Source organism: Anas platyrhynchos, chromosome 6 (genome assembly GCF_047663525.1).
Source record: "Anas platyrhynchos isolate ZD024472 breed Pekin duck chromosome 6, IASCAAS_PekinDuck_T2T, whole genome shotgun sequence".
NCBI classification, from domain to species: domain Eukaryota; kingdom Metazoa; phylum Chordata; class Aves; order Anseriformes; family Anatidae; genus Anas; species Anas platyrhynchos.
The window spans coordinates 34485653-34512115 of NC_092592.1; the positions used below are offsets into that span (position 1 = coordinate 34485653).

Genomic DNA, 26463 nt, shown 5'->3' on the forward strand with positions numbered 1-26463 from the left:
CATCTCAAATACTTATTGTACACAAGGGTAATAAAAGAAGGATTTAATATTAGCAAGATATTCATATAGTTGCAATTACTCAGGAAAATAAGCAAGTTCCAATCTTAAGTACGTTAGCAACATTTCTCTTTTAACTGCGGGGCTTGGCAAATTCTCTTGCCTCCCAGCAAGATCTCCTGATATTTTGTGACTTCACTTGCATATTTAAAGTCATTTCCTAAGGAAAAGAGACTTCTGTGATTTCCCTATATCTGGTGAACTGAAGCTGAAAAGCAACACGGTTTTGCAAGGTGCTAACTTACAGGTGCTGTATTCAACCGCATCACAACTTTCAAATACAGGACCTTAAAGTTCAGTCACCTGAAGCTCACGGCAGCTGAACCCAGTGAGTTCCTCACACTGGCAGCAGAGCTAGAGGGTGAGCAACGCAGATCAAGAGCCTGTGCTCTCTGGCAGGCAGCGACTGAGCAATGAAGAACTGGAACACAGATACTTAAACTTCTGCACATTGCAAGCCAAAAGCCAAAATTCTGAAAACCTGCCATTTCATTTTAGGTGCTCAAACAGAAGATGAGCTGAATCTCAGCCTGAGTACTTTTTTTATTTTCTTTTTTTAATATATAATTTTAAACAGGACTCGTGCCTTTCTGCCTGCCATCAGTTTAGCCCTACTGCCATCTGCTGTCAGGAACACACAGTGCCACACTGTCTGCCAGCAAAAGAGCAACAGGACACATCCTAATATTGCTACTCAAGATAACCTATAAATTAGCACAAATCAGTTCATCCAGAGTACTATGTTAAATCAGCGCACTGCCACCGTAACTACCAGAGCACCAACCCTGAGAGTGTGTTCACAGTTTCACACACTGACTGTCCCCACAAAGGGGTCATTCAGATAAATAGATTAGTATCAGAACTGTGTGCAAACCCTGAAATGGTTTTCTAAACACTGACAGCATTGCCCGTTTCTTGAAATTTTTGAAATATTTCTGTTAGGAATGGGTTAAAACTATGAACTGGCCAGAATTAGGGCTGAATTGCTCCTGTATCATCTTTATGCAATCATACAAACAGAATTAAATCTTTAGAGGTAGAATATAGCAAACCAGAAGTTAAACAAAATTATCAGCTCCATAAAACAGATTAAACAAAAATATCTGCAAACAAATTACCCCAAACCTCTACCTTGCCTACTGACTCAATGAAATCTTGAAACTTCTAGGGTTAACTAAACTCAGTAAATCCTCTCAGGACCGCTGCAACCCATTATGCTTCCTAACACCTCTGGCAGTGCGATGCTTTGCAGCTGACACTAGTTTAAGCTGCCACCATCCCTCTCTTCTTTCCCTACACACCTTTCCTCCTCTTTTGGCTAGCACTGCAGCTGCAGCTATCACACAAAGAGTCAGCTCAGGGAGCCGATGTGCCCAGCTCAACCAAACAGCCCTGACTGGAGAAGGCCAAGACAGACAACTCCAGAAAACACAGTCCTGAGCCACCACTACAACGTTCGGCTGCTGACCCAGGCTCCAAGAAAGCTCTTGGAAGTTTCTCTGCCTGCACACCAGCTCCTGACTCCCTTCTCGTGCCTTCCCGCCTGTCTCCCCATGCTGTGCTCAGAAAGCTAATTGCAACCGAGTGCTTGAGAGGGCTGAGGAAGCAAGAGTGCATCCTTTCCATCCGTCAAGTTTTTCACTCGACTGAGAATACAGCAGCTGCAACAACAAGAGGCAGCTGTCTTTGCTGCTCAGACACACATCCGTTTAGGCAAGACACAGTACATGGAAAATACTTCCTGTGTAATATACCCAAAACAGTATTTTTGTCTACTACACTCTATACTCAAAACAAATACCGTAGCAGTTGTCACCAGGAGTTTTTAAAACACCACAGAATGGAATTTAACTGCAGAAACTGAAGGAGGTGCTGAATGGCTTCTGGCCACTCCATCCAGACAACGCTGCCGGTCTCCAGAACTCCAGTCTGATGCAGCAAAGGCACAGGGCTTAAGCTAGTTGCACTCAGACAGCAGAGGGTAAAATGCAGGACATTGATTTTCGTTGTGGTGATTTCTTTGTATGAAGCAGTTGTTAAGATAAAGTCTTTTTAAAGCTTCTCTTGTTTTCAATAGGCACAGTACTTACTGCTCAGCATAAGCCCAATTCCATTTGATGACTACCACAATATCACTAATGTGAAATTTAAAGGCTCTTTCATATATTGCACCTCTTGTTTGACAGGGAAAAAAAGGCAACTCATCCTCCAAGGAAAAAAAAGGAGAAATGCAATTTGTAGGCTCAGTGCTGCTGAACTCACATTATCAAGTACGATAATAAAAGATTAACATACAATACCACTAATACTGCCACTTTCTATATTTGCAGACACTTGTAAAAGTATTTTTCTGCAGCAGACCTGGGAGGATTCATATGCTCAAAAGAGACCTACAGCAATTCCCTCTGTGTTTTGTCAAAAATACAGACAAAAGGAGGAAATCAGTCTAACCTAACCCTCTGATCACATACATCTTCAATGCCTGTGTCAGAAGGGAATAGGCTCAGTGAAAGACAGATAAATCTCCTTCACTGTTTTCATTGTTTCATTCACTGTTTCTCATTGCCTCACTCAAATGTAACAGAACTACAAAATACCTATTTTACACTGATTGTTTTAATGCATTGGTACAGCTGATAATCAATATGCTCCAATCAGGTACATTTTCAAGCACAGCTGTGACAACTGAACATGATCCATCCATGCTGATCTGACAATGAATTAAAAAATAGTAACTGGTCCATCATATTTTTAGGGTTTTCCTCCTGCTAAATCACCCATTTTGTTGTTCAAAAGATACATTCTTTCTAGACAATGTGCTAAGAACATAAAACATACTGCAATATGTAAAGCTTAAACCTGTTTTTACCGTTTTAATGGAACTCCTTGATTTTTCTTCCCAAACATTACTGCTCAGCTCCATTGTGCAATGAACATTTGTTTCTCTTTCATAGGATCCAAATATAAACAACCTGAAACAGAAAAGCATACAGTAAGAATTGTAATACTAGTATGCATCCTAAGTATCATATTAAACTCCGCGTTCTTCCTTTGTACACCCCATTACTATTTTCAATGTGTACAGACACAGAAGTGCATACCTAAGTGATTCCAAAAGCACAGCCTTTCACAAAATGCAAGGCACTGCCACCCTCTAGTGGAAGTATTTTACACGTATCTAAAATTGTTTAAAAATGTTAGCTAGGGCTTTAGGGGCAGGGTTTTAGAGGGAGGAAGGGGTGTTTGTTGTTTGTTTTTTTTGTTTGTTTGTTTTTAAAGTGTTCAATTGGCAGATTACTATTTTTATATAAAATAATAGCTTAAAAAATAAAGCAGTTACAGATACAAGAGTCTTTCGCTCTAGTCCTACACTTCACAACATACAACAGCTTTCCTTGGTTGGAGAGAGAGTGTTACTGTAGTAGCAAAGTCACAGATACACAGTCAGCAGTAAACTATTTCCTAACAAACAGAAGTGGTTCTTCAGGCATCTTATTCTATTCCAGAAGGCTACAAAGCTTTCCAGTTAGGTAACAGTGCTATAAGAGGGGGTGTGTGGGAAGCAATGAAGTTGTACACAGTTTCTCTCTCAGTACTTAGAAGCAAATAAATATTTGGGAATAAAAACCTCCGATAAATTGTGCTCTTCCAAGAGAGCCATTAGAAACGATCCTTGTCAAATGCATATAGAAAACTTCAAAATAAAGAAGTCTAAGCTTTCATCCAAACTAGCTTATTTATGGCTGTGTTTTATTACACAACTCTTCAGATGGAGATAAAAACTGTAATCAAATCACAGCAATATTCTGTTCATTTTGATGTTTTTAATGAATGTTTCTCGGTTAAGTATTTATGATTAAAAAGCGTGTAGATTTCTAGATATGGAGATATCTAAATTATTATATATTAAATATACTTTGAAAATTAAGTAAAAACAATTGAAAGCAACTTTTTTAAGCAACTGGAATTGGTAAAATTACCCCAATCCCAAGGAAACACACCTCATTCTACAACAGCTTTCTAGCCTGCGTTAAAGCACAGGGAATGGAAGAAGTATTCCTTTTGTATATATCTCTACAAATAATTCAACTGCGAAGATCTTTACAGTTACTCAGTTCTACATCTACCCCTGGGTTGGTGCCCAGCATTTTGCTGTGTTTGCTGTTCCAGGTGCCAGCCTTGTGGCTGCATGCTGTGCTGCCAGCCTCAGGTGTCCAGGCTGCGTGCTGCCCCATCCCTTCTACTGAAACCCTGCAAAGAGCAGCTGTCAGCGGCACTTCCAGCTTGACCTTCAGCACTCGTTTGTCTAGACGCTATTGATTTGATTACAGTAAGCAGAAATCCAGCCTCAGAACCAAGCGATCAGGTATTTTGTCTGGGCAAGACTAAGTTCCTTCAGGGTTACCTAAACTGACCAGCTTATACCCTCTTTGCTCATTTTTAAACTATCCTCAGCAACCTTCTGTGGCTTTCCTATTCTGCTTTTTGTAGTTGCTTTTGAATAATGCACTTTTTCTTCTGTGTCAACTGCAACTCATCGCCACCAGCTAGTTCAGTAAAGTTTTTCCACAGTTGGTCATTGCTTGCACACATTGCATTTCATCCAACAGGACTGCACAAGTTTCCTTTCCAGTTTTGCAAAGGAGGGAAGCACGGTGGGTCAGGAGGACTAGGGGGGAAACAATAACGAAGCTGATCAAAGATCCAGTTGGTTAATGCAGTTCAAAAGATAAAGACAGACAGACAAAACTCTCAACAGTGTATCTTCCAGGAGTCCTTGCCTGTTTCTAAACCCCTAATTCCTCTACAATATCAGCGGAGCAGCTATTTATCTGTCTTGTACTGGTGACAAGTAACATACAAGAACAAGGACAGGAGGTACATCACAACTGGGGAAAAAAAAAAAAGTGATTTTCAACTACAACCATAACGCAAAAGGTGCATAGGAAACAATGAGATTTCATGTTATATTACGCTACCCACACCCTAATTGAAGAACCGTATTGCAGGACAGCAAAAATGCACGCTTAAAGAGCAGTCCTGGTCCATGGACACTTTGTGCTGGAGTTTAGAATACAATTTCCAGTTTCAGGAAGACAAAGGGGAAATTTTCGCTTCTATGCCACTAAGGAAGTTTTTGTTTGAATAACATCTCTGATAGCACGCAAACAGAAGAGCTGGATTCTCCAGTGCAGCTGCAGATAAAGACTGATTACAATCGCATCACAGCACATCCCAAACAACTGCATATCGAAATGCAGGTTACTGTGTACTCCACAGATGTAACATTTATAAGCCAGTAAAAAAACAGTGAATGAAAGACACCCTGAAACAAAGTTTATAGCCCAAGCAAAGATTAAATCGGTAAGAAAAAATGATTAAGTTACTGCCTGAGTAATTAAAATAGGTATATAAGAAGGATGATTTCTACTGCTTCCCTACCTCCAGACGGGATACCCTCGGGTAAGCACAAGGCAAAGCTGAGCGATTTAGCAGATCAGCCGGAACAGCAGCGGCTTGGGGCTGTCCCGGCACCGTACAGACCCCAAATGTTATAGGAGGCCCCCTGACAGAGGGCAGGCAGCAGAACAGGGCCGAGGCGGGGGCAGTGTCAGCTCTTAGGGCTGATTGAAGCCCAAGACTTTGTCCTGTCTCTACAGTCCCCAGGAGAGGATGACTAGGTGGGCTATCAAGCTGGCTGCTTTTTGTGGGGTGATACAAAAGGGTTGATATGCAAATCCAACAAGAAGTCGATATGTGCAAAGTACACCCCGATCTATGGTAACATCTTATTTATTACCAGGTACATAAAAGCAAGCTCAATGTATTTCCTTTACAACTTTTTTTTTTTTTTTTTAACTTTTTTAATTTCAACTGTGACCCTTTTATTTGCAAACAGTTTTGGAGTCAAAATAAGCAGAATATTTCCTGAATTTTAAGAATGCCAAAAGCAGATTCAACATCCACACACTGCTGCATGAAGTCCACTCAAGGGCAAAAGGGAAAAAAAATAAACATAAAACTCCAAACCTAACACATCGGTCTCGGGTACACACTGCAGTGTTTTACAAAATGACCGTCTTCGGAAAAGTCTCCTTGTCCACAAAGGTTATTAAAACAAACGTTCATTTTAAAAGCCCACATTGTGGCACAGTTTTAGAAGAATATTCTGCTTAATATAGTAAGAGTTGACAGGATTTAAGACTTTCTTCGCAGAGTACCTTTAAAAAGTCATATGGGGAGATTTAACAGCGTGTTGCTTTGTTCTTTTCTCTCCTTAAAAAAAATTAAGGCAAGGATGCAATTGTTAGTGTAACTTAAGTTTTTCCTTTTCTTTTGTAGAAGAAATAAACTGTCACATTGTACAATGTTTTCACCTACAGATACATTTTTGCAATGAAAGTATTCTGTGAAGGTGTTACAATCATAAAAACATGCTTTCAATAGGTCAGACAAAAATTGTAAAATGTTATCTACACCAGTGAAGTTTCCATTCTTTCAATAATTTCATGTAAAAAATACACAAAAATTTTCTTTCAAAGACGTAACAACGAAACTTGGGTGGTGATTAGAAAAAGTGCAAGAAGTATGCATTTGGATATGTGAAGAACAAAATGAAATTAAGTTAGACATTTCTAACATACGAAGAGTTTGCAAGATGCTTCATCACTACAATTTCTCCGCTGTCGTTCAAGACTTAATTGCTTAGAACAGAAAACAGGATCTGAACGCTACTACTCCACACAAGGACCAAAGCAAAGCTTAAACCACTCAGCTCTGCCATAGCTACCATATTGAGACAGAATGTAAAATCCTCAGGCATTGAGCAAAACTGAAAACTATACAGAAATCAAGGTGATTTTCACTTCTGGAATTGGAAAGATTGCCAAGGAAGACAACTTCAGGTGCCCCCCTCCAGATGACGGTTCTCATTAGGGGATGCCGACCATTCTGCTGTGAATTCACTCACACAAACTGCCTGTGATGGAAGAGGCTCTTGAGGTTCAGTGACCTCAAAGCACCTTTGGGTGAAGAACTAAGAAGTCTGGGGAAATGAAGCAATGCTCAGTCAGTACCAGGTCACAGCACTCCCTGGAAGGCTCCGGGCGAAGTCCCAGCACGCCAGCAGGGACTGCAACAGGTCTGCAGAGGTCCCAGCAGCAGATGTTGGTGAAAAACTCTCCGCATGTCAGCATATGGAGTGGTATTGCAAAAAGAAACCTTGCCAACAGCCCCGGACAGCCTTCACACGCAGTAGTAATGAAAAGGGAAATTGTGACATTGCTACTTTTGTGCATATTGTGTATTTTTTTCTCTACTTCCAAAGTCTTCTCCGTGCCTTTCAGCTTCTACCTCACAAATGTCTTCAGGTGCAAAGCAAGCAAGAATATTCATTTAGAGGGGTATTTTGGAGACAGCAGCTGTGGTTAAGTTCAAAAAAAGGATGGAACAACTTGGAAGATCTGAGGAATTACTGTAGGACCAAAGTCAGCCATGTAAATTGAGATGTGTCTGTTCATACAGCTTTCAAGAGTGCATCTAGAAATTCCACACTGCATAAAATAGATTAAATCAGACCTGAAGCTCAGAAGGCCTGACAAGCCAGCAACTGCATCCTCTCTCTGCCATCTGATAAGCATCTGTGACAGCTGAAAATACTGAGAGGTCAGCTGATGATGTCAAACTGAGCAATCTGGCTTCTAGAAGGTAACGGAAAGAAGCAAAACAGTGCTGTTACGTTGGCAACGTTGCACACAGTATGTCAGATGCAGGAAAGACACAGTATTTTAAAGTGACTTTCCAAACCAAAAACAACTGCATGTAACTTAAAGAGTTATTTTGGGCCCTATTATAATAAAAGCAAACACACTATTGAATTGAAATTGGAGACTGTCTACAGAGAGATCTTGAGCTCTTTTATTAAGAGGGGATGAAGAATAAATGCTCTTAACAACCAAGGAATGCACCAACATTATTGGTGTGTTCATAGGAGCCTGATCACAACGCTAGGAAAAAAGGTAAGCAGCAATTTTACTGCCCCCCCAAATTAAAAAAAATAAAATAAAAATCACTCATGACCAACACAATCAAGAAAGACCAAACAAGAAGCATAAGCAGAAGATCATCATCTAGAAATAAGCTTGTTGCAAATGGTGAATAGCACTGATAAAAGACATCATCACAGCAAATAAAGTTCCAACATGGTTGTACAAGGCTACAAGAAAAAAAAGCAAAAAAAAAAGCAAAAAGGAGCTTACTTGGCAATACAACTAATGAAAAAGCTAGTTAAAAAAAAAAAAAACACATTGTAAACCAGAGGTTTCGTTCATGAAGAGCAGAATGGCACAAGGCTAGATCAAAGCCTAAGCACCATGAAGATAAGATCTACCATAAACCAAGAACTAAAAGGTCTGACAAAACCAAACAAAAACCACAAAAACAAACCATGTCTGCATACCTTTGTCCAGTTTTAAAGAGAATAATTTTCTCTTCAATAAATAAGGAGGTACATTTTCTTTCTTCCCATTATTTTGTTCAAAACAAAGACAAATAATGCCTCATAAAACTTATTTGGATCGATCTAAGTAAAACAGTGAAACAATTACTTGCCTGTGCTTGCAACACAATACAATAGGATAATTACAACATTTATATTGTCCTGAAAAAGATTCATAATTTGGAGGGCCAAACAAATAAAAACAAAAACAAGAGGCACATTAGCTTTTAAACAGATAAAATCCAAAATAAAAGGAAATCCCTGTTCATACACACACACTGTAGAATTGCCTCAAACTTGCTACAGCTTTCATGTGTTCATTTCTACTTTAAGAATATATTTCTTGATTAAAGCTCCATCACAACAAAGATGCCATTTCTTGAATCAGCACAAGCTTACAGCTATAATTACTACGAATTAAGGAACATGTGTATACTTGCTTAATAAAGAATGAGCAAAAGACCACAAACGGTACCTTGTACATTCAATTAACGTGACTTGTAGTCGACCTTCTATCAGCAGAAAATCCTGTATACAGAGGTCCCGATCTTCATATTCATCAGGTGGTGATACTTGAAATGGAAAAAATGGCTTGAACCTGAAAAAAATACAGAAGAGAATTCAAATTACACAAATTGGAGTACCACACCTTAAAAATAATACGAGATTAGAAAGAATCTTTACTGCTCCAAGAGAGAAAAACTGCCATTTCCGCACATTTATTGCTCAAAAGGAACAAGCAGAAGTTAATAAAGTTAATAACACTTTCTGAACGGAGAAGATTGGAGAATCTTATTACAAGACCTTTTTGTAGGAAATACTTAAACAGGTTTAAGGTGAAGAAATACTAAGACCCTAAAACCTAAATTGTCACAACACTGCTGTCCTTACAAGGACTGATACAACCTAAAAACCTGTACACTTTAGTTGCCTTAGTTTAGTTTAGTCTCTTATTTTGAAAAAAAAAAAAAAAAATTGCCTTTTTTTTTTTTCCTTTATCTTCTGGAATTAAAATTAAAATACAGATACTAAGTAGTTTGCCTTGAATTTTTATTTCTCCCATCGCTGCATGTGGCTCGGGGAAAGCAGTTCATGTTCAAAACACCGAGTGTTTTACACCCGTTATCTCACCACACAACGAGCTCTTTCTGATAAGAATACACTGACTCATAAATCCAGCTTTCAGTTCTGAACGGCCCCGTTTCAGGGCTGGACACGGCCGCGATGCAGGGGGAGCAGGAGGGGGAGAGGCCGCACAGCTGCAGCCCCAGCCCCTCTCACGCACACGCTGCCCCTGCGATTCCAGCAGCAAGGGCCCCGACCTTGGAAATGGGAATATGTTATGGGAACAGCACTGCTATTTACATGAAGTGTTCGAGAAAGCACTCGTAGGGGCTCTCTGCTTTCCATTTTTACTCATTGCTTGTTTCCTACCACTTTCCAGTGCCCGGTTTTCCCTTGTCACCGCCGGCCTTCCATCAGCTCTTGCTGTTCGGAAGACGAACAAACAGCAGAAGATGAGCACCACTGCCTGCAGGACGTCTCTGCCATTTCATAACAAAGAAGTCTTTCATAAAAACTGTTTGCTTAACCATCAGAAGCATCTGCTTGTCACATTCGGAGATCACAATATGTTCAGGAAACAGTCACATGGATCGGGATTGAGGAGTTTCAGAAACCCAAATAAATAATGGAGCGCCCTTTAACTGTCGACACACTCTTCAGGAGGGAGCCCGACGCTCTGCTTCCAGGGACTTCATTTTTGTGCTAGCATCAGCCTCGGACAAAGCCATGCAAAAGACGCTTCTTTTATTCTCCTTGTGAATAAGCACATCTTAACTCTCCGGTTATTTTACTGAAACCCAATTCCACTTCTAACTTTAATTTTGTTCCAAGTTTCTCCCTCCCTCATTAACTCCTCCAGAAAAAAAAGACTGGAGGAAGTCGGACAAGTCAAAACACTCAGCTTTAAATATTATATACAATTATTTTGTGTATTAAAAATATGAAGTAATTAAATCACACAGGCCACAGTTCAGACTTATGGTACGCTCATACCATAAGCCACCAACCCCAAATACCCCTCATGCGCAGACACCATCTAGTTTGATATGTTACTTATGATCTTTAATAATTCAGGAACTGCAAAGAAAGGAATAGTAACAAATACAAGACGGGGGGGAAATAGCAGCACTGCTATTTTCACTCTACAAACTGGAAAGAAGCCCTGCTGCTTTGGGACCCTAACACCCCTGCCCTGAGCTGGGAACAAACCTGCTGCAGAGCTCTCACGTGCAGCACAAGCGGCAGCACTCCCTCCCTCTGCTAGGGCTGGTTTTTCCCCTCCAACAGAGCTTCTGCTCTGTTCAGCAAAAAAGCATGAGTTAGGCAATTACACTGCAAAATAACGCAAGTTTTGGGTTAGTAATTACTTGTAGGTTTTCTAATTTTCAGCACAGTAAGAATTTAATTTCCATGAGCAGAGGCAAGAATGCAACAAACAAACAAACAAAAACCCACCCAACTTTCCAATTAGTAGCAGCAGCTATCTGTACACCGCCTCCAGAATATCTTCCATGGCCAGTTTGCCTTGGGAACCTCCAACCAGTGACCACCAGCAGGCCCCTCAGCAAGCTGCTGACACAAGAGCTCTGGGAGGGAGGAAGAGAGGAAGAAAGGGTCCAGTAGATCACCACCACCTTTCTGAATTGCAGCAAATGCAAGGATTTGAGTTTTTGGTATTGATAAAATCTTCCTGTTATTATAAGAAGTCTGCAGGCTATTTAACAACAACGCCTAGACAAATCTATTTACAGCACTACAAATCATAGCAAGAAGAAAAAAAGCAAAATAACCATCTAAAATACTTAGTCAAACCAAAGATGTGGTCCCTAAAGTAATTTCAGAACAAGATGTTAAATACACTGCACGCTGCAATCTTTTGCTACAGTATGGAATAAAGAAAAAAACTCAATCTAGAAATAAATTACTTACTTTAAGAAAATGTTCATTATTATTTTGAATGTAGAAATCAAAATTGAGATTTTATTTTTTTTGATTACTGCACCAATGAATTAAAAACGGGAACTCTGAAGTGTCACTGCAGTTACCTACAATAACACGTAAAACACTTAAGAGTATATGTTAAACTTTGTGTTGTGCGGCACTTAAATAATAAAATTTCATAAAAATACAGAGTTAAAGAGCTGTCTCAACAAAAGTTCTCATTACAGCATGGGTATACGTTCACGTTCTTACCAATAAAACTGATTTGCCAAATCCTTAGCAGAGTCACAATACTTTACGTATTTCCACCGGCATTAGCACCAAACCTTAACCCTACATTTTACCTGGGATATGGGGTTATTTATGCAACTGCTGCTCTGAAGCCTCCTGCTCCTGGAAGGCAGCACAAGGCTGTTCAAGGCAGCTCGGCAGCAGGACACAGAGCCCACGATGCCGGCAGCGTGCGGGTACCTCTGGGCTGTACTGCAGGGCCGCACACAGGCAGCCTGCAATCCCTGCACGTAACCCAGCAGGTATCCCAGGTTCTCCTTTCTTCTCCCCCATGGTAAGCAAATCCTATAAGCCATTTTACCTCTGAAAGCAGTATCCAACAGCCACAGGTGCTTCCCGGCTGCCACAGTAGCTGACCAGCAAGAGGGTGGCCCCACCGCCTCTACCTGCAACAGGGAACTCTCCTGCCTACAAACGGTCACGTTGCCAACAAAACGGGTTATCAGGTTTTATGAAATGAGCATTTCCATCAAAGACAACAAAACACACTGCTAATATGAACGTGAAGCTATCTTTCGTTGCACTGATGCATCAGGAGAAGGCTTTTAGCTAATGCTGGCTATAAAAATTCAGCGAGGCAGGCAAGAGAAGAACTCTGCTCCCAAGCCCTGCAGCATCTGTTCCCTTTAGAGCCACAATATCTTCATGACCCACACACACCTATGAAAAGGAGAAATGACTGTTTCCTATCATCCCGGGTTCGTCATTAAAAGGCAGAACTCATTTTATTAGTTATTTTGCATAAAAAACCTCGTAACTTCTGTAATAGCTTTAAGAGGTAGCAAATACACACTTAAATTTAGTCCATCTCTAAGTAGCAAGAGTCCACCAATAAATTTGCCTTAGTGAAATCCATCACACGAACTAAAAATGAAAATGTGTGTGTGCAGCCTAGCAGGGAACCTCAGAAAGCCTACAAAAAGCCAAAGAGTGAACTGCAGGCACGGAGGAATCACGGCTGGTCTCTGCAGCTGCCCCGGCACCCTGGGTGAGATCAGCCCCAGCAGGCTGCTCTCCCGAATTCACAGCTCTCATAGGCAAACTCTGAACAAGGAAAAATGTGGCTTCTATTTGGCTGTCTGTATCTTCGAACACTACTCCAGTGTTCTCTCTCTCTTAACTTTAAGCCGTAAGCAAAAAGTTGGTTACATGGAACCAAGGGCCTCAATCAGCGGAGAACAAGCCTGTGAGAAGTGCTCTGCAATGGGGTCGCTGGCTGCTGCAGCCTGGGGAAGGGTTTTAGGACTTGACAACAGGCTGGGGGAATCTCAGAGTCTCTGCTGGTAGCACAATGGTTGAGAAAATGTGACCAAAAGCTGCTTAAAGAAATACAGCTTGTGTCTGAACCCCACTGGCTTCGTACCAGGGTCCCCAAGGCACGTTTCTACTGCATGCACCTTAGATGCCTTTCACAAGGGGTCTGCCGCTACCAACTCCATCCATATATCTGGAAACCTCCTTTTCAATTCCCAGCCTGTGAAATGATACCAAACAATACTGGAACTAAGGTAGAGTTTACTGTCTGCACACTGTAGTTAAGGTTTTGTAAACTCTTCGCCTCTTCCCTAGGGAGAAAAAAAAAAAAGTCACTTTGGAGTTATACTACAAAGCAAACACCAAGTCCTTGCCTCAAAATCCTGCTTTAAAAAAAAGTGTTTTAAAATGCCTTATGTTAGACGCTTATAGTGCTTCTTCAGTTTGTTTTTAGATTATCCATCTCCCTCCATAAATTGATCTTATTTGTTCAGAAGTCTAAAACTCAAATAGCATGATTAAGAAAATGTTACAGAGCATCATTATAATTTAAGAAAATGTTACAGAGCATCATTATAATTTAATACGAATAGGAATATACAGCAATCAACGTCATGTGAATTTTTAGCATTAAAAAAAGTAAAAATTATAGTTAAAAGAAGCTGTTGAGTAGCAAAAGTGTTTTGACAAATACCACAAGGCACAAACAGGAAAAAAAAAAAAAGTAATTTCACACGAAGAATTAGGTCTTTTAATATTATAATTAGATAATTATACTGAAAGATAATTATGATAAAGTCACTCGATTAACGTACAGGATTAAAGATACACTTAAAATAGCGTAATACTTAGCTCCTCCACACACAAAGCCCAGCAAAACGCTTCCAGACCCTGCCTGCAGTCCGTGCGTCTCCTTTGCACAAAAGCTCCTCCGCTGGGCTCATGCTGCATTTCGGAGCCACTTTCAGGGGCTCCTTCACTCCTATCCCATCACTCACAAAGCTGAGATCAAAACTGCATCTGAAAACCAAACCCAATTTGCTCCCCCTCGCTTGGGGGGCTTGCAGAGCTGCTGCAGCCCCTTCCTTCCTTCCTTCCAGCCGCCAGCTCCGTGGGGGAGGCAGGGATGTGCGACGGCTCACCTAGATGGGACGAGGCTGTAAGTCATTGCTTTGCTTTCAGAAGGGCCTCCTCTATAATGCCATTAATAACCTCTTGGGTAAATCGATTGCTTCCATGGCTCCTACTTAACTGCAGTATTTTTAGTTGCATGAGGAAATCTATTAAAAATGGGGGAGGAAAAAAAAATCGAGTTATTTGGCCAAAGATCACCAAGGGGTTCTGTGTTTCTGTTCATTGCATCTATTAAAAACGTCCAGAATCACAGTGCACACACACAAAATAAGGCTAAATACAGACTAACAAACTTCAAAAACTCTAACTCAGCAGCCCATTTCCTAATTCACTGAGCAGCAGGACAGACAACTCCACTTCTAAATGCAAGGCTGGGATTTTGTAAGCAGAGCTTCAGCTCAGCAGTGAGAAGCCATTTCTAGGAAAAATATAAATTATTCTCTGGTTTCATTACGGAAGTTTGATATCTAAAATAGTGGTCTATAAAATCACGGAGTATCTGTTCAAGCCCACATTAATCATGTGTATTTTATGGATCTCAGCGCTACTTTGCTGCCATAAAACAAGATAAAGATAAAACATCAACAGGTTTATGAATTTTTAATCAAGTCACAGATTTATGTCACGACACATTACCTGAACATTTCAATCTTAATAAACAAGGCAAAAAGAGACCCTAAACTTCAGAGGAGCCCACTAGCTAAGAATGTGGCTATCGTTAGCAAGAAGTAGTTTGTATACGTTGCAAGTCTGCAAAACCTGTTTGCCACTGTAAATAAAATAAATCAAAATCTGAAGCGAAACTGTTTAGTAAACCATTAATTTGCTTTTGTAAATGCTGCTATATTTGAAAATGTTAATATCCAAAATATTTTGGAAAAAATAAAGTTATTCAGCAGGTTGCGTGTGTGTCTTTTTTTTTCTTTTTTTTTTTTTTTGAATAAACAGAAGGCTTGTTAAATTACAAAATAAAACTCAAAAATACTGGAGTTATTTTTAGAGACAGCTGTCTCTAAAAGACAGCCTTTTTATCCGATTTACAGAAATACAAGTCATGAGTTCATGAAGTATACATTCAGAAAGTGATTGACACCAGATGAGATTTTAATTCATAAAACCCTTCTATTCTTCCCCTGTGTGTATCCACTAAAATTCTAAAATCTTACAACCTACTTCTAAAAGGGCACGACCACACTAATGACATTTTTAAAGTACTTATCAGCTTACAGTTAGGCTTGCTAATGTTAAATATTATACTGCAAATAGTTTATATCATTCTTCACATTGAAATGTAGAAGTGGAACTCATCCTTACTTTGAAAGCAATAATGAGTGGTGTGTTGGGTGTTTTGCTGTGTTATTTAAGCCCCACCACTGCAGATTTTGCACAAAGCACTTCTGCAGCTTCCACTGATTTCACAAAGAACGACGCTGCACGAGTGTCAGAATTCAGGGGACTTCAGAACCTCAAAGCACACTCCTATTCAATATAGATGTCTGCTAATTTTAGTTTTACTCCCACCCAGGAAAATCTAACCCACAGAACTCAGTGCAGTACGAGTAGGTTTATTTTCCCAGAAACTGTAGGCAAGGCTGCAAGTCACTCCTAGCACTCCACCCACTGCTACAGGATATTCTGCCACAGACTTGTAAGAGGCTTACACACATAAGCTCTCAATATACGAGCAGTCACTTTTTAAATCAAGACCTCAGAAATGCAGGGATTTAATTTTGTTTTTCCTTCCAAGATGTTTCACACATTTCCAGATTTCGACGGCCATCTCCTCCGTGCAGCGCTATCAGTACCACAGAGTAACTCCCATCAGTGGCTCAGAACGAGCACTCAGAGCTTTAAGACCTACTTCACAATGGCTAATAAAAAGTAAATATTCAAGTAGCAATCTCAGGGAGGAAGAAAAGTGGTACATTTCTTGTCCTGCTTTTATGAGAGAAGCAATTGTAAATATGGCAAGGGAAGTCTTGCCTTTGCTGTCTGTACTGAAATAGCCGAAGGCAAAAAGAAATCTCAAATCAGGTTTATCAACACTACTTTCTTAGCACAAACAACATCAATTTGACCACACAGAGATTCTTTGCATTTCAGGAACAGTTTCCCAAGTTCCAAATTCTACATACACCGAGATAACTTAGCTATGAAACGCAGCAAACGACTCTTTCATCTCCCTGAGTTGCGTTTCTTTTGGTTTTGTTTTAAGCTACATGTGTTCTCACTGAAGCCGATTGCTGGTTCAAACTACGAGAAAGATGGAAATCCTCAGGCTGAGGCAGGACAGGACACAACCTCCCTGTCTAACCTGGCAGATGCGTTCCTCATGGAGAGCTGAAGCCAGGCAGGTGTGGGTCAGCACCCACCCCAACAGGCAGCTCGGAGGCATTCAGGAACGGCACTAACACTGGCAGGACACAAAGGGACCCAAACCCAACGCTCTACACCTTCAGCCAGTGGGGTTGGGTTGGTTGCAGCAAGCACTGCTAGCAAAACCTCCCTACTTCTACAGCACGTTCTCTGTAAGGAGACCTCAAGCCTCTCCGCAGCCCTGGTCAGAGGGAAGCAGTGCTGGTGTTCCCGTGAAATCCCAGCTCAGCACACAGCTTGCCCTCTGAACTCCAGAGTTTTAATTCTCTACGCCAAGCACTAGCTCCATCGACACGCTGATCACTGACACCTTCCCAGACAGCTTCCTGAGGGGCCACAAAATCACCTCTGACTTTTAGGCCTGAAGAGGGCCCCTGACAGGCGTAACCCAGACGTGGAGAACCATTTCTGCCTGTTCTGCCTCCAAACACCAGAGCCTGCACAGGCTTATCCCCGCTCCTCCACTTAGCTTTGACAAGGCACCAACTAGCAAAGCTTCTCTCCATCTTACAGCACCCTGGCCACACAGAAGATGGCCCAGCTCCTGCCCTTAAAGTCCTGCAAAGCCCTGGAGCCAGCCTGGCTCAGAACCCACAGCAACCCCCCCAAAGCTGGGCTGACTGAGGGCTCTCCCATAAAGTCCCAAACGGGCAGCAGCAGCGACCAAGGACCACGGCACCAAGAGCTCAGCCACCCCACTGCAGCGGTGGGTACGGACATGGCATGGCACGGCACTAAGGGGCCCGTGCTGTGAATAAATAAGACCAAATGATATGGCCACCCTGCACGGACAGGGCCTGGGGACAAGCAAGTAGAGGGGTGCAGAATTATCGGGCACAATTCCTGCATTTTATGGGTCCCGCACCACCGACGGCAAGTGAGCTGTGACTGGCGAGGGCGTTTGAAAGCAGCAGCTGCTCCAATTACCCTAATCCTCTCCCACCATCCCCATAATGAATTTGGCTATTTTCTCTAATTTGTCCTCCTTTCAGAAGAACACAACAATCTGAGTTTTTGCGGTATTGTTTTAAAACAATACTGCTGACTAACACTGCTGTTCCCACCCCACCTCCCCTTGTAATCCGCTGGGCTCTTCGCTTGGCAACACCCGAAGTTTTGTTTTGTTTATTCTACCCCAGTGCCAGAAGGATGCAGGCTTATTCAGAACAGAATCACCACCAGAAAGCCGAGTTGTTATGAAGTGTTCAGAACTAGATGGCTTCATTTCCCCCGTTTCATTGCTTAGGAATTGTTCGCCGAGGCAGATCGCTCGCAGCAGCAGCTCAGACACTTCTGCAAAGCTTTCTGCTGTGTCGCTGCACGACCACGACCGTCAGCTCCCCCTCGTCCTGCTCCAGCTCAGACACACAGGAATAATGTTTTAAGGCATTTACTACACAAGCAATGCTCATGTTCTTAGCACACGATGACTTTTGAAATCCCATGTAAAAGCGTATTTGACAGGGCAATTTGCAGAGGTTGTGGTGCTGTTTAAAGCATTTTATGTATGAGGCACTGGTTACAGAAAGCAGCTGGTACCTAATGGCACTGTAAAAGCAGGCCGTAATATTTGTAAATATTTCTCTTCTGAACAGGCATGTTTCATAACTATGTTGCTGTTTAAAGCTGACACGGGAAAATTCATTAAGTTTAGCATTAAGACTAGGTTAAGAAAGTCATATTATGGCTTATTCTTTATTAGATATCCATGGATTATTTCTTAATTTTGTCCAATATTTTAAAACAATAAAAACCCAACAAACAAACAAGAAAAACCTACAAGACCCAGAAAACAGAAGGCATGTGAACAGCCGGATGTAACCTACATAGGATTTAGGATCAAGAAACAGCTTTGGGCACAGCCCCTGGACCCTTTTTCCTTGCTCATTTTCTGCCCAGCCTGAGTGTGTTCCCTTAATTTACAACATCAGAATCATTTTTAAGGTTTGTTTTTAACTTAATCCCAAATTGCCCTTCAAGTTTTTACATTTCAAGCAATGCAAAACTTCTAAAAAAAGTTTTCCTGAATGACTGTCCAAATTTGATTTTCTGCTAGTCGTACCCGGCAATTAATTACTGCCTTTGAGCGTAGCAGTCTGATGAACTCTATCATCAGCTGATCTCTGTAATACAGATTTTTTTTATGACATCTGATATGTCTTCAAAAACATGAAAAGCACACTGCTGTACTGGGATTCCTCTCTTTGGCATTACACAGAACAGCTTTAAAGGAACAGGTTGCGCACAGGGCTCCCTGCAGACCGTCCTGCTGAAATCCAGCAGAGCTGCAAGTCCAGCAGTGGAATTAAGAAGTTACAAAGGTAAGCTGTTCCCATGCACTTTTAAGGCTAAAATAGATTACAGCAGCTGCAGAAAAATATAATAAAATAATAAAACCGAACAAGACAAAGCAGTTCTCCAGCGCCGAAAAGCCTTTCTGCCATCTCACAAAAGCTACAGCTTGCTTTGCAACACGCACGTATCTGTCAGCTCCAGCCCTCACTGCTCCTTTTCTCATTACAGGACCAGATATCCTGGCTGGGAGCATCGAGTATCTTGAAGTCTGTGTTTTAGCCCAGATCTGCTTGGCTTGTGAAATAACTGTGATTTGCTACCTAGTAAAGGTAAATTACAACTGGAAAAATTTCCAAGTCATTTGTGGACCTTCCTCCCGTATGAATGAAAAACAACATCCCGGCAGCAAAACCTCTGCGTCAGCCAGAAACTCAGTGATTGCAGCAGAAACTGCTCAATTGAAGAAATTTCTAAATTTTAAGTTGAGCTTAGCGTGTCCCCGTTGGCCTGAGCAATGTTTATAAAACATCCTCCCACGGATGCCCTTCTTGCAAACTGGCACCCACAGACTTCCAAAATGAGAACCTGCCCGCTGTTAGGCACTGTTAGGCACAAAACGCTGATATTCCTGTACCATCCAGAATGAAACCTGCTGAAAAAGCTACCTGCCCTCACCTATCATTAATACCGGCTCATTGCTTTCTTCTGGACAAAAGCACAGTTTGAGTGTTTGTATTACAGCAATTAATTGATTTTAGCAGACCAGGGTGGCAGAAATTATCATTAAATTAACAAATCACAGAAGTACGTGACATTTTTCCCTTCATACTCATTTCAGCCAATGAAGCTTATTAGTCCTACCAGCGCTTCCAAATGTAAAGTCTCCTATCATATCAAGAATAATCAAATGTTGGAATAGTTTAAAATCAAACAAGTGTGAACACGAACTGTAAACACAGAGGCACATTGGGTGACTTGAGGCAGTCTCGGCAGGAATGCAGAGCGAGCAGTTTCCCGTCGGAGCCCCCAGCGTGACAGGACCAGGACGGGCTCCAGAGGGGGAACCCCCAGCTGGGGACCGAGCTCGGCAGCAGCCGGAGCACCGCACTGGTACCCGCTGCCTACTGAAGCCTTGCTCCTTATCCATGAGCTTTCAGACCCAGCATTTCACCTTTTTGTCAGCAATATTTTATGTTCTTTGTACAGAATCAGTCCTATAACAGAGCCTTATATTTCTGCACCAAACCAGCTGCTGGGAGCTGTTAGCTGCCCATTTTTACAGATCACTTCAAGACACAGGGACACAGATTTTACCTCCTTTTAGGCAGAGCCCACGCTCTGTTCCAGCACACCCCCAGTGCTCCCCACATCACACACCTGCCCCCAGCTCCCAGGGTCACAGCCCAGCCCCATGCTTTAACACACACCCTGCCTGCTGCCCGCAGGGGGCCCAGACCCAAAGCCAGGCTTTGGTCGGATGCCCACAGTTTGGGAACGTGAAGAGTTCCCGTGTGCCTCATATTTACTTTGAAATAAATTATCTTTCTAAAGATAAAAAAGGATGACTGTTTATTTCATATTTCACTGAGGAAAAAAGATGAAAAATTATGACAAGGTAACTCTAAATGACAACTGAATACAAAGCAAAGTATTTGCTCTCACTGAGCAGCCAGGTCAGCTCCAGTGCTCAAGAGCAGTGTTCAGAAGAACAGAAACAAGAAGAAATACAGGGAACAGAAATATGAAGTATTTTTTTGCCATTAAGTGTCAAATGCACTTAATTTTCAGAGCCTTCAGTCACGCTCACATGAAAAAAGTTCACTGCAAAATTAAAGCATTTAAAAATACAAAGTGGAAATGTGTAAAGCACATGACAATCTTCTATCACCATCGCACAGATAATCTTTTATAAACTGGTTTTAGGATGTAACACAGTTCAGTTGGAAGGGACCTGCAGCAACCATCTGGTCCAAGTGCCTGGCCACTTTGGGGCTAGCCAAGAGCTCAGGGGTTCCCAAAAGCCTCCTGAGCAGGGAGAATCCATCGGGCATTGAGCCCCGCAGGGAGCCCGCTGTGCTCTTTGCCAACCCTCATGGTAAAGTAAGGTTTCCTTGTGGCCAGCCTGAGAAGAAACCAGAGCCAGTTTTCAAGTTTCAATTAAGATGGAGATTTACTTTCCTGTCAGGACAATTAACCCTGATGCTTATTGGATTACCACCTGCACCAAATGCAAATGCTGAAATTAATTCTTGTATTTCTTCATTCCTCCAATGAGTGTTTTTTTTCCTGTGTGTGTGTTTGTTGTTTTTTTTGTGTTTTTTTTTTTTTTGTCCCCAGCTACATCTTTGGTCCCCAGTTTCTTGCCCAGTCCATCCCAAATCAGTGCCACATTAACTCCTAGTCCTTGCGAGTATGAAAACATAACATTTGTTGACTAGTCATAGGAAAGGGCTCGCATTTAAACAGGAAAGAGCACTGACTGTATACCAGGAAATGTCCAATATGTAGCTAGTCATTCATTAAATTACTCTTTATAACGAAAACATTTCAAATCAGCATTCTTTTAGAATTAGAGCTTTTCTGCGTTAAAGAACATAAATCATTGAAGTTGGAGTAAAAGGTTTCAAACTCCCTGGAACCAGTGCTTTAGGGCTTGGTATCTACATAAAGAAGACTTTGATTTAATCTCAATAATTTGGTGACCCTCTAGACACAATGGCTGAGGTGGACCACTCCCAAAATTAAGGCAGAAAAGCTGTGCACTATAAAAAGCTCCCTTTTAGTCACACAGCACCCTTGAAGAAATCACAATATTTAACGTTCCAGGGCTTGGTTTTGTTTACTATCTGTCAGGTTGCCCACAAATCCACTTATCTAAATCCCGTATGAATAAAAAAATATTACTTGTCCTTGCACTACAAAGATAATCTTCCAAGCGTGAAGCTGCTGTCTCCAGACAGATCCACTGATTGCCATTACCGCTGCTCTGCCAGCAGCAAAACGAGTCTCTGTGCTGGCATCACTCAGAGCATCACCTCTGGAACAACCTGAAAACCCACAGCGCTTCTGTACCATCCATTTCTGCAGAGTAAAAAAGGACCTGAAACCATTTTTTTTTTCTCTTTCTATAGACTAAAAGATTTTTCCACCTAGAATGGGCAGAGGTAGGGTGTAAAAAAAGAAAAGTCTAATTTTTCCTTCTAGCAACAATAGGAATGAACTTCACATAGGTGTGTTTCACAGATGTAGCTGCTTCAAGAGGGTCACATCACAGCTATGGTCACAATCCGCCCAGGAAGAGAGACTCCACGTCCTCTTCCTTCACAGGAGAGGAAGAGAAAGTAGGTAGCTCTACTGGCAGCTGATTTTTGAAGTCAGCAGTGCTCACAGTCCCAATCTCTGTAAGGATTTCTGGTTGGATTAACCTCATCATATGAATTACATAGATTTTTTTAATTCATTTTAAATACTTTTTCCAATACCTGTTACCAAATTATGAAGTCATTTCTATTATAAGAAACACTTCATAATCAATAGCTACTTACATTACCTCCCAGCTTAGGTTTTGCCAAAAATAAGAAACTGCTGTGTAACCCTCAAATTGCATTCTGTAACAGCAAATGAAAATAGGCTTCTCTAATAGTTCTTCCCAGTGAAATTCAATACAGCTCCACCTTCCAAATAAAGCATAAAATGTTTTAACGTAGCTCAATATATTGCAAATGATCAGTTCAAAGGGCAATTCATGCTGGAAGGGAATTCAGGAGTTTATCTAATTAATATATAAACTGATATAAAAACGTTAAAGTAATCCGTCAGAGATTACTTCTAACGAAAACAAAGTGATTGCAGTCTGATAACATGCATTAAAATAAAGAACAGACTAATAACTGTACTGATTTTTTTTGTTGTTGTTGTTGCTGTAATGAACTGAGAAACCAAGTGTACTTAAAATACACAGAACTCCTTCCCTCGCTGCTTTGGCATTACCTAAGCTGCTTTGAACCTCAATGGATGAACTTGTAAGACTTTAAACTTAGGGGGGGGGGGAAAACAGCAGCTGTCAGAGTTTTGCTGTCACTGCTGGGGAAATACCGGGAAATGAAGTTTTGGAGGGAGGTGAGATTGCAAGTACTTCTTCCTTCCCCTTTGTGTGCACAGGAAGGGCTTTGGGCCTTCATTATGGAAAGTGTATTTTGGTTATCTACAGAGCGCACAAAAAAAATCAAAGCTTGCTGAAATCTACACGAAGATATCAGAACCTGTTCAAAACAGCAGAACTACAGCTGACTTCAGAATAGGCTGGAGAACAGCATAATTAGCGTACCTGGCACTAGCAGGGGGAATATCAAGGTTGGAACTAATAAGGAGATTAATGAGCAAGGTGTAGCTCGTTAGAGAACTGAGAGATGAGCCTGTGATGCCTACCAACAGCAAAGGCAGGCAAAAAGATGGACACTTGAAACAGCCCTTGCTACTTATCTCTACGAATTAAACATGCTACAGCAACGCTTGTAACTTCAGCCTAGTATTAACCACTTTGTGCCATGTGAAAGTTATAGAAAGTTCAAAGCAACACAAAAAATGCCTATGGTACTACTTTTGAAGAACTGTTTGAGTGTATACTATGAAGAACCAAAATTTGGATTCAGTCTGCAGAATAAACTCCGCTGTGTGCTGACAAGCTGTGTGCTGACAATTAGCATCGTGCTCTACCAAAAGAAACCTACATGAGAAATCCAGCATCAGGTCAAGCTGCGTGAGTGGGCATTGCTGACTCAGCCTGGATCCCGAGGATACCAGCAGCAGAGATTTTGGGAGGGCACGAGGCAGCATCTAATTTCTCAAGAGCACACCAGCACTCACGTATGTTGGAAGAGAAGCAACGAGCATGTCAGTTTAAACCTTTCCCACATTTGAATGAGAGGCTTCTCTGACGGAGTGATTTCAGAAACTTACACTGTTTGCACTTCTGTAACGAAGCAATAAATGCACGGAGATCAAAGTTCACTATAGAACAGCAGCAATCCCTGCAACTTCAGCTGAATTGCACAACACTTCATCAACAATGACAAAAAGATAAAAGAAATAGCTACTATTCACTGAGTTTTGCCAGCAGCCTTGCTTCCAGAAATATAGCCAGCTTCTACTGTACGAGATAGCTGCTCTGCCACTGACTGGCAATTGCTTCAAAATGAGTGTTTACCAGCTAGAAATGTCTCTTCAAGAGCCAAAGAAAACTGATTACACACCATTAGAATAAAACACAAATTACTACTTCTTTGTTTGGACAAAGTGCATCCCGCCTTTGTCAATTAGCAGACAATTGCTTTTGTGGAGGAACTGCTACAAAGAATGCTAGGTGAGTTTCAGAACGCACTCACCAGCTTACACTGCCTCCCTTATGGGGCTCCAAGAGCATCAGGAATGCCAAATTTCTTCTTCCCCATTCCAACCAGTTACAGAGGATGCATGAAGTCACTCAGCAATGGTACAGAGGATGACAACCTTACTCATCACTGTTTTGCTGCCTAAAATTTGGCACCTATCTGGGAAAATGTGTCTGTAGCAGCTTGTCTAAGGACACAGTCTATGTGCAAAGACACAACACACGTATGCTTTCTCTAATGTGATATTTCACAATTCATTAATGTAAGAGGAGGAGGGATCTGTTTAACTCCAACTTAGTTACAGGATGTTCAATACTCAACTACTGACAGTTCTCCTATTACACCACTCAGTACCAACAGCACTCTGAAAGTTACCTAATACAGAAGACAACAAAACCCACTTATTTTAAATGTTACCATTACTTAGCATCAACTAAATAAAGCTAAAACTCCTTTATGGACTTCAATCTGGAAACTAGCTGGGTAACAAATCCCTTTAACCAGCTGGAAAGAGAACTCCCTGCTCTCCAAGTGCTTTTGTTTACAAGGTTGTAATTACTGCTATTCAAAGATTTATTTACAGAGTTACTTGAGCAAGAGGTTTTGAACTACACATGGAACCAAACACTTACTAAGCACTTAAACATGAGATGTATAGGCCACGGGAAAGAAAGAAATGGGGAGAGGAGAAGCACATTCCCTGTACATGAGGAATTATGTTTTAAGTAAGGCACCAGGTTATTAAGCTGTTGTGAAACTGTCCTGACTTCTTCCTACACGTTCTCTGCTAAGGAATACATTAACATGGCCTTGGACTACCATAACCCCAAATCAATCCATTCTTTAAAAAAATCTATTAAAATGCAAAGTTTTCTATCTTATCACCAGGGAACTTTCCAAATCAGTTCTCCACACCACAGAAGCCGTAACTCCTGAGCCACACCATCAGGTAAGGGTGCATTGTCACTGCTGGGCTGTTCCTACGCCCTGCTGCCAGGGATCTGGCTAAATCAACTCCTCCGAGGTATGCTGCTGGAGAATATCCCCACAGATCCTTGGGCACCTGCAGCCAGCCAAAGGGTTCATGGATAAGGAGCCTAAAGGTCCCCACGAAGAGGTCAGCAGTCCAACTAGAAAATGTCAAAGGCAAAGTTCTAAGCAGTTAGGGCACTGATGACCCAATCTGCCTTACTTAAGGTAATTTCATTAACAGGCACTTAGCTCAGCCTGCTGCCTTCCCCATTTACAACACAGTGGGCCAGAATTACACGTTCACAACACGGTGTAAAATGTAAAGGTCAAAAACACCAAAGACAAGGTTGGACACTGCTTAGCTGAACACCTGCCACCCTGCACAACAAGTCTGCTACCCAGGGTGAAAAACAGCTGACACTGTTTTCTTCTCAATCATTCCGAACAGATTAACTGTTATTTTAAAATGTTTTCTTTAACTTATCTCAGCTCTACAATAATTTATGCTTCCCATACTGTTTTCAGTGTCAGTTACCTTCTGCCCTCATACACTTCTACTCATTTCTGGCCCAGTCATTGAGCTCTGCTTCTTTCCTTTTTGCCCCCTCCAATTTCTTTAACATGCCAGTAGCCTCATGATGCAGAATGTTTGAGAAATACATGGAAAATTCAGTACTCTAACCCCAAACAGAGAGCCCTACTGTTCACGTGCATCTCCCAGGGGAAGAATGAAGACATCTTCCTCCTGCTCCTGAAGGGGATGAGCACAGCATCACTGCTTCCACAAACAGGCCAGAAACTTGCCTAGAGAGTGCACTGCTCATCTGCTCTACTTGCTCCTTCTAGGTATGCCAAGAATGCTAACTTGTCAGGGTGACTGTACTATCCCAGCCTCTCCTTCCAGCTCTTTTCCACAGTTAGCAGCCCAGGTCTCTTCCCAAAGCAGTAAATGAATGGAAGCAAACTTGCTCTTGACAGTTTCACTGCTGCCCAGGGCCTTTCAGAGAGTAATTCAGTTCTTCAGTCTCTGGAGGGACCACCACATTACTTTAAGAAACTACTTACTGCCCTTTCAGGGCTTTCCAAGTCCTGGATATTTTACACATCCATTTTCACAAGAGCTCTTCTAAATTAGATTGCAGAAGAACCAGCTGAAAAGGCTTCAAAAATTATGTCACTGCTAATTACACT

The 26463-nt window shown here is 41.5% G+C and overlaps 1 protein-coding gene across 1 annotated transcript in view; it reads right to left on the reverse strand.

Moving 5' to 3' along the window:
• PDZD8 (PDZ domain containing 8) overlaps positions 1 to 26463 on the reverse strand; it is a 57154-nt gene that overhangs the window by 28501 nt on the left and 2190 nt on the right. Inside the window, exons 2-3 of the mRNA XM_027459985.3 lie at positions 9030 to 9152; positions 2927 to 3029 (exon numbers count right to left, since the gene is read on the reverse strand). Of these exons, the coding sequence (XP_027315786.2) occupies positions 2927 to 3029; positions 9030 to 9152 (226 nt within the window). The remainder of the gene's footprint in view (positions 1 to 2926; positions 3030 to 9029; positions 9153 to 26463) is intronic.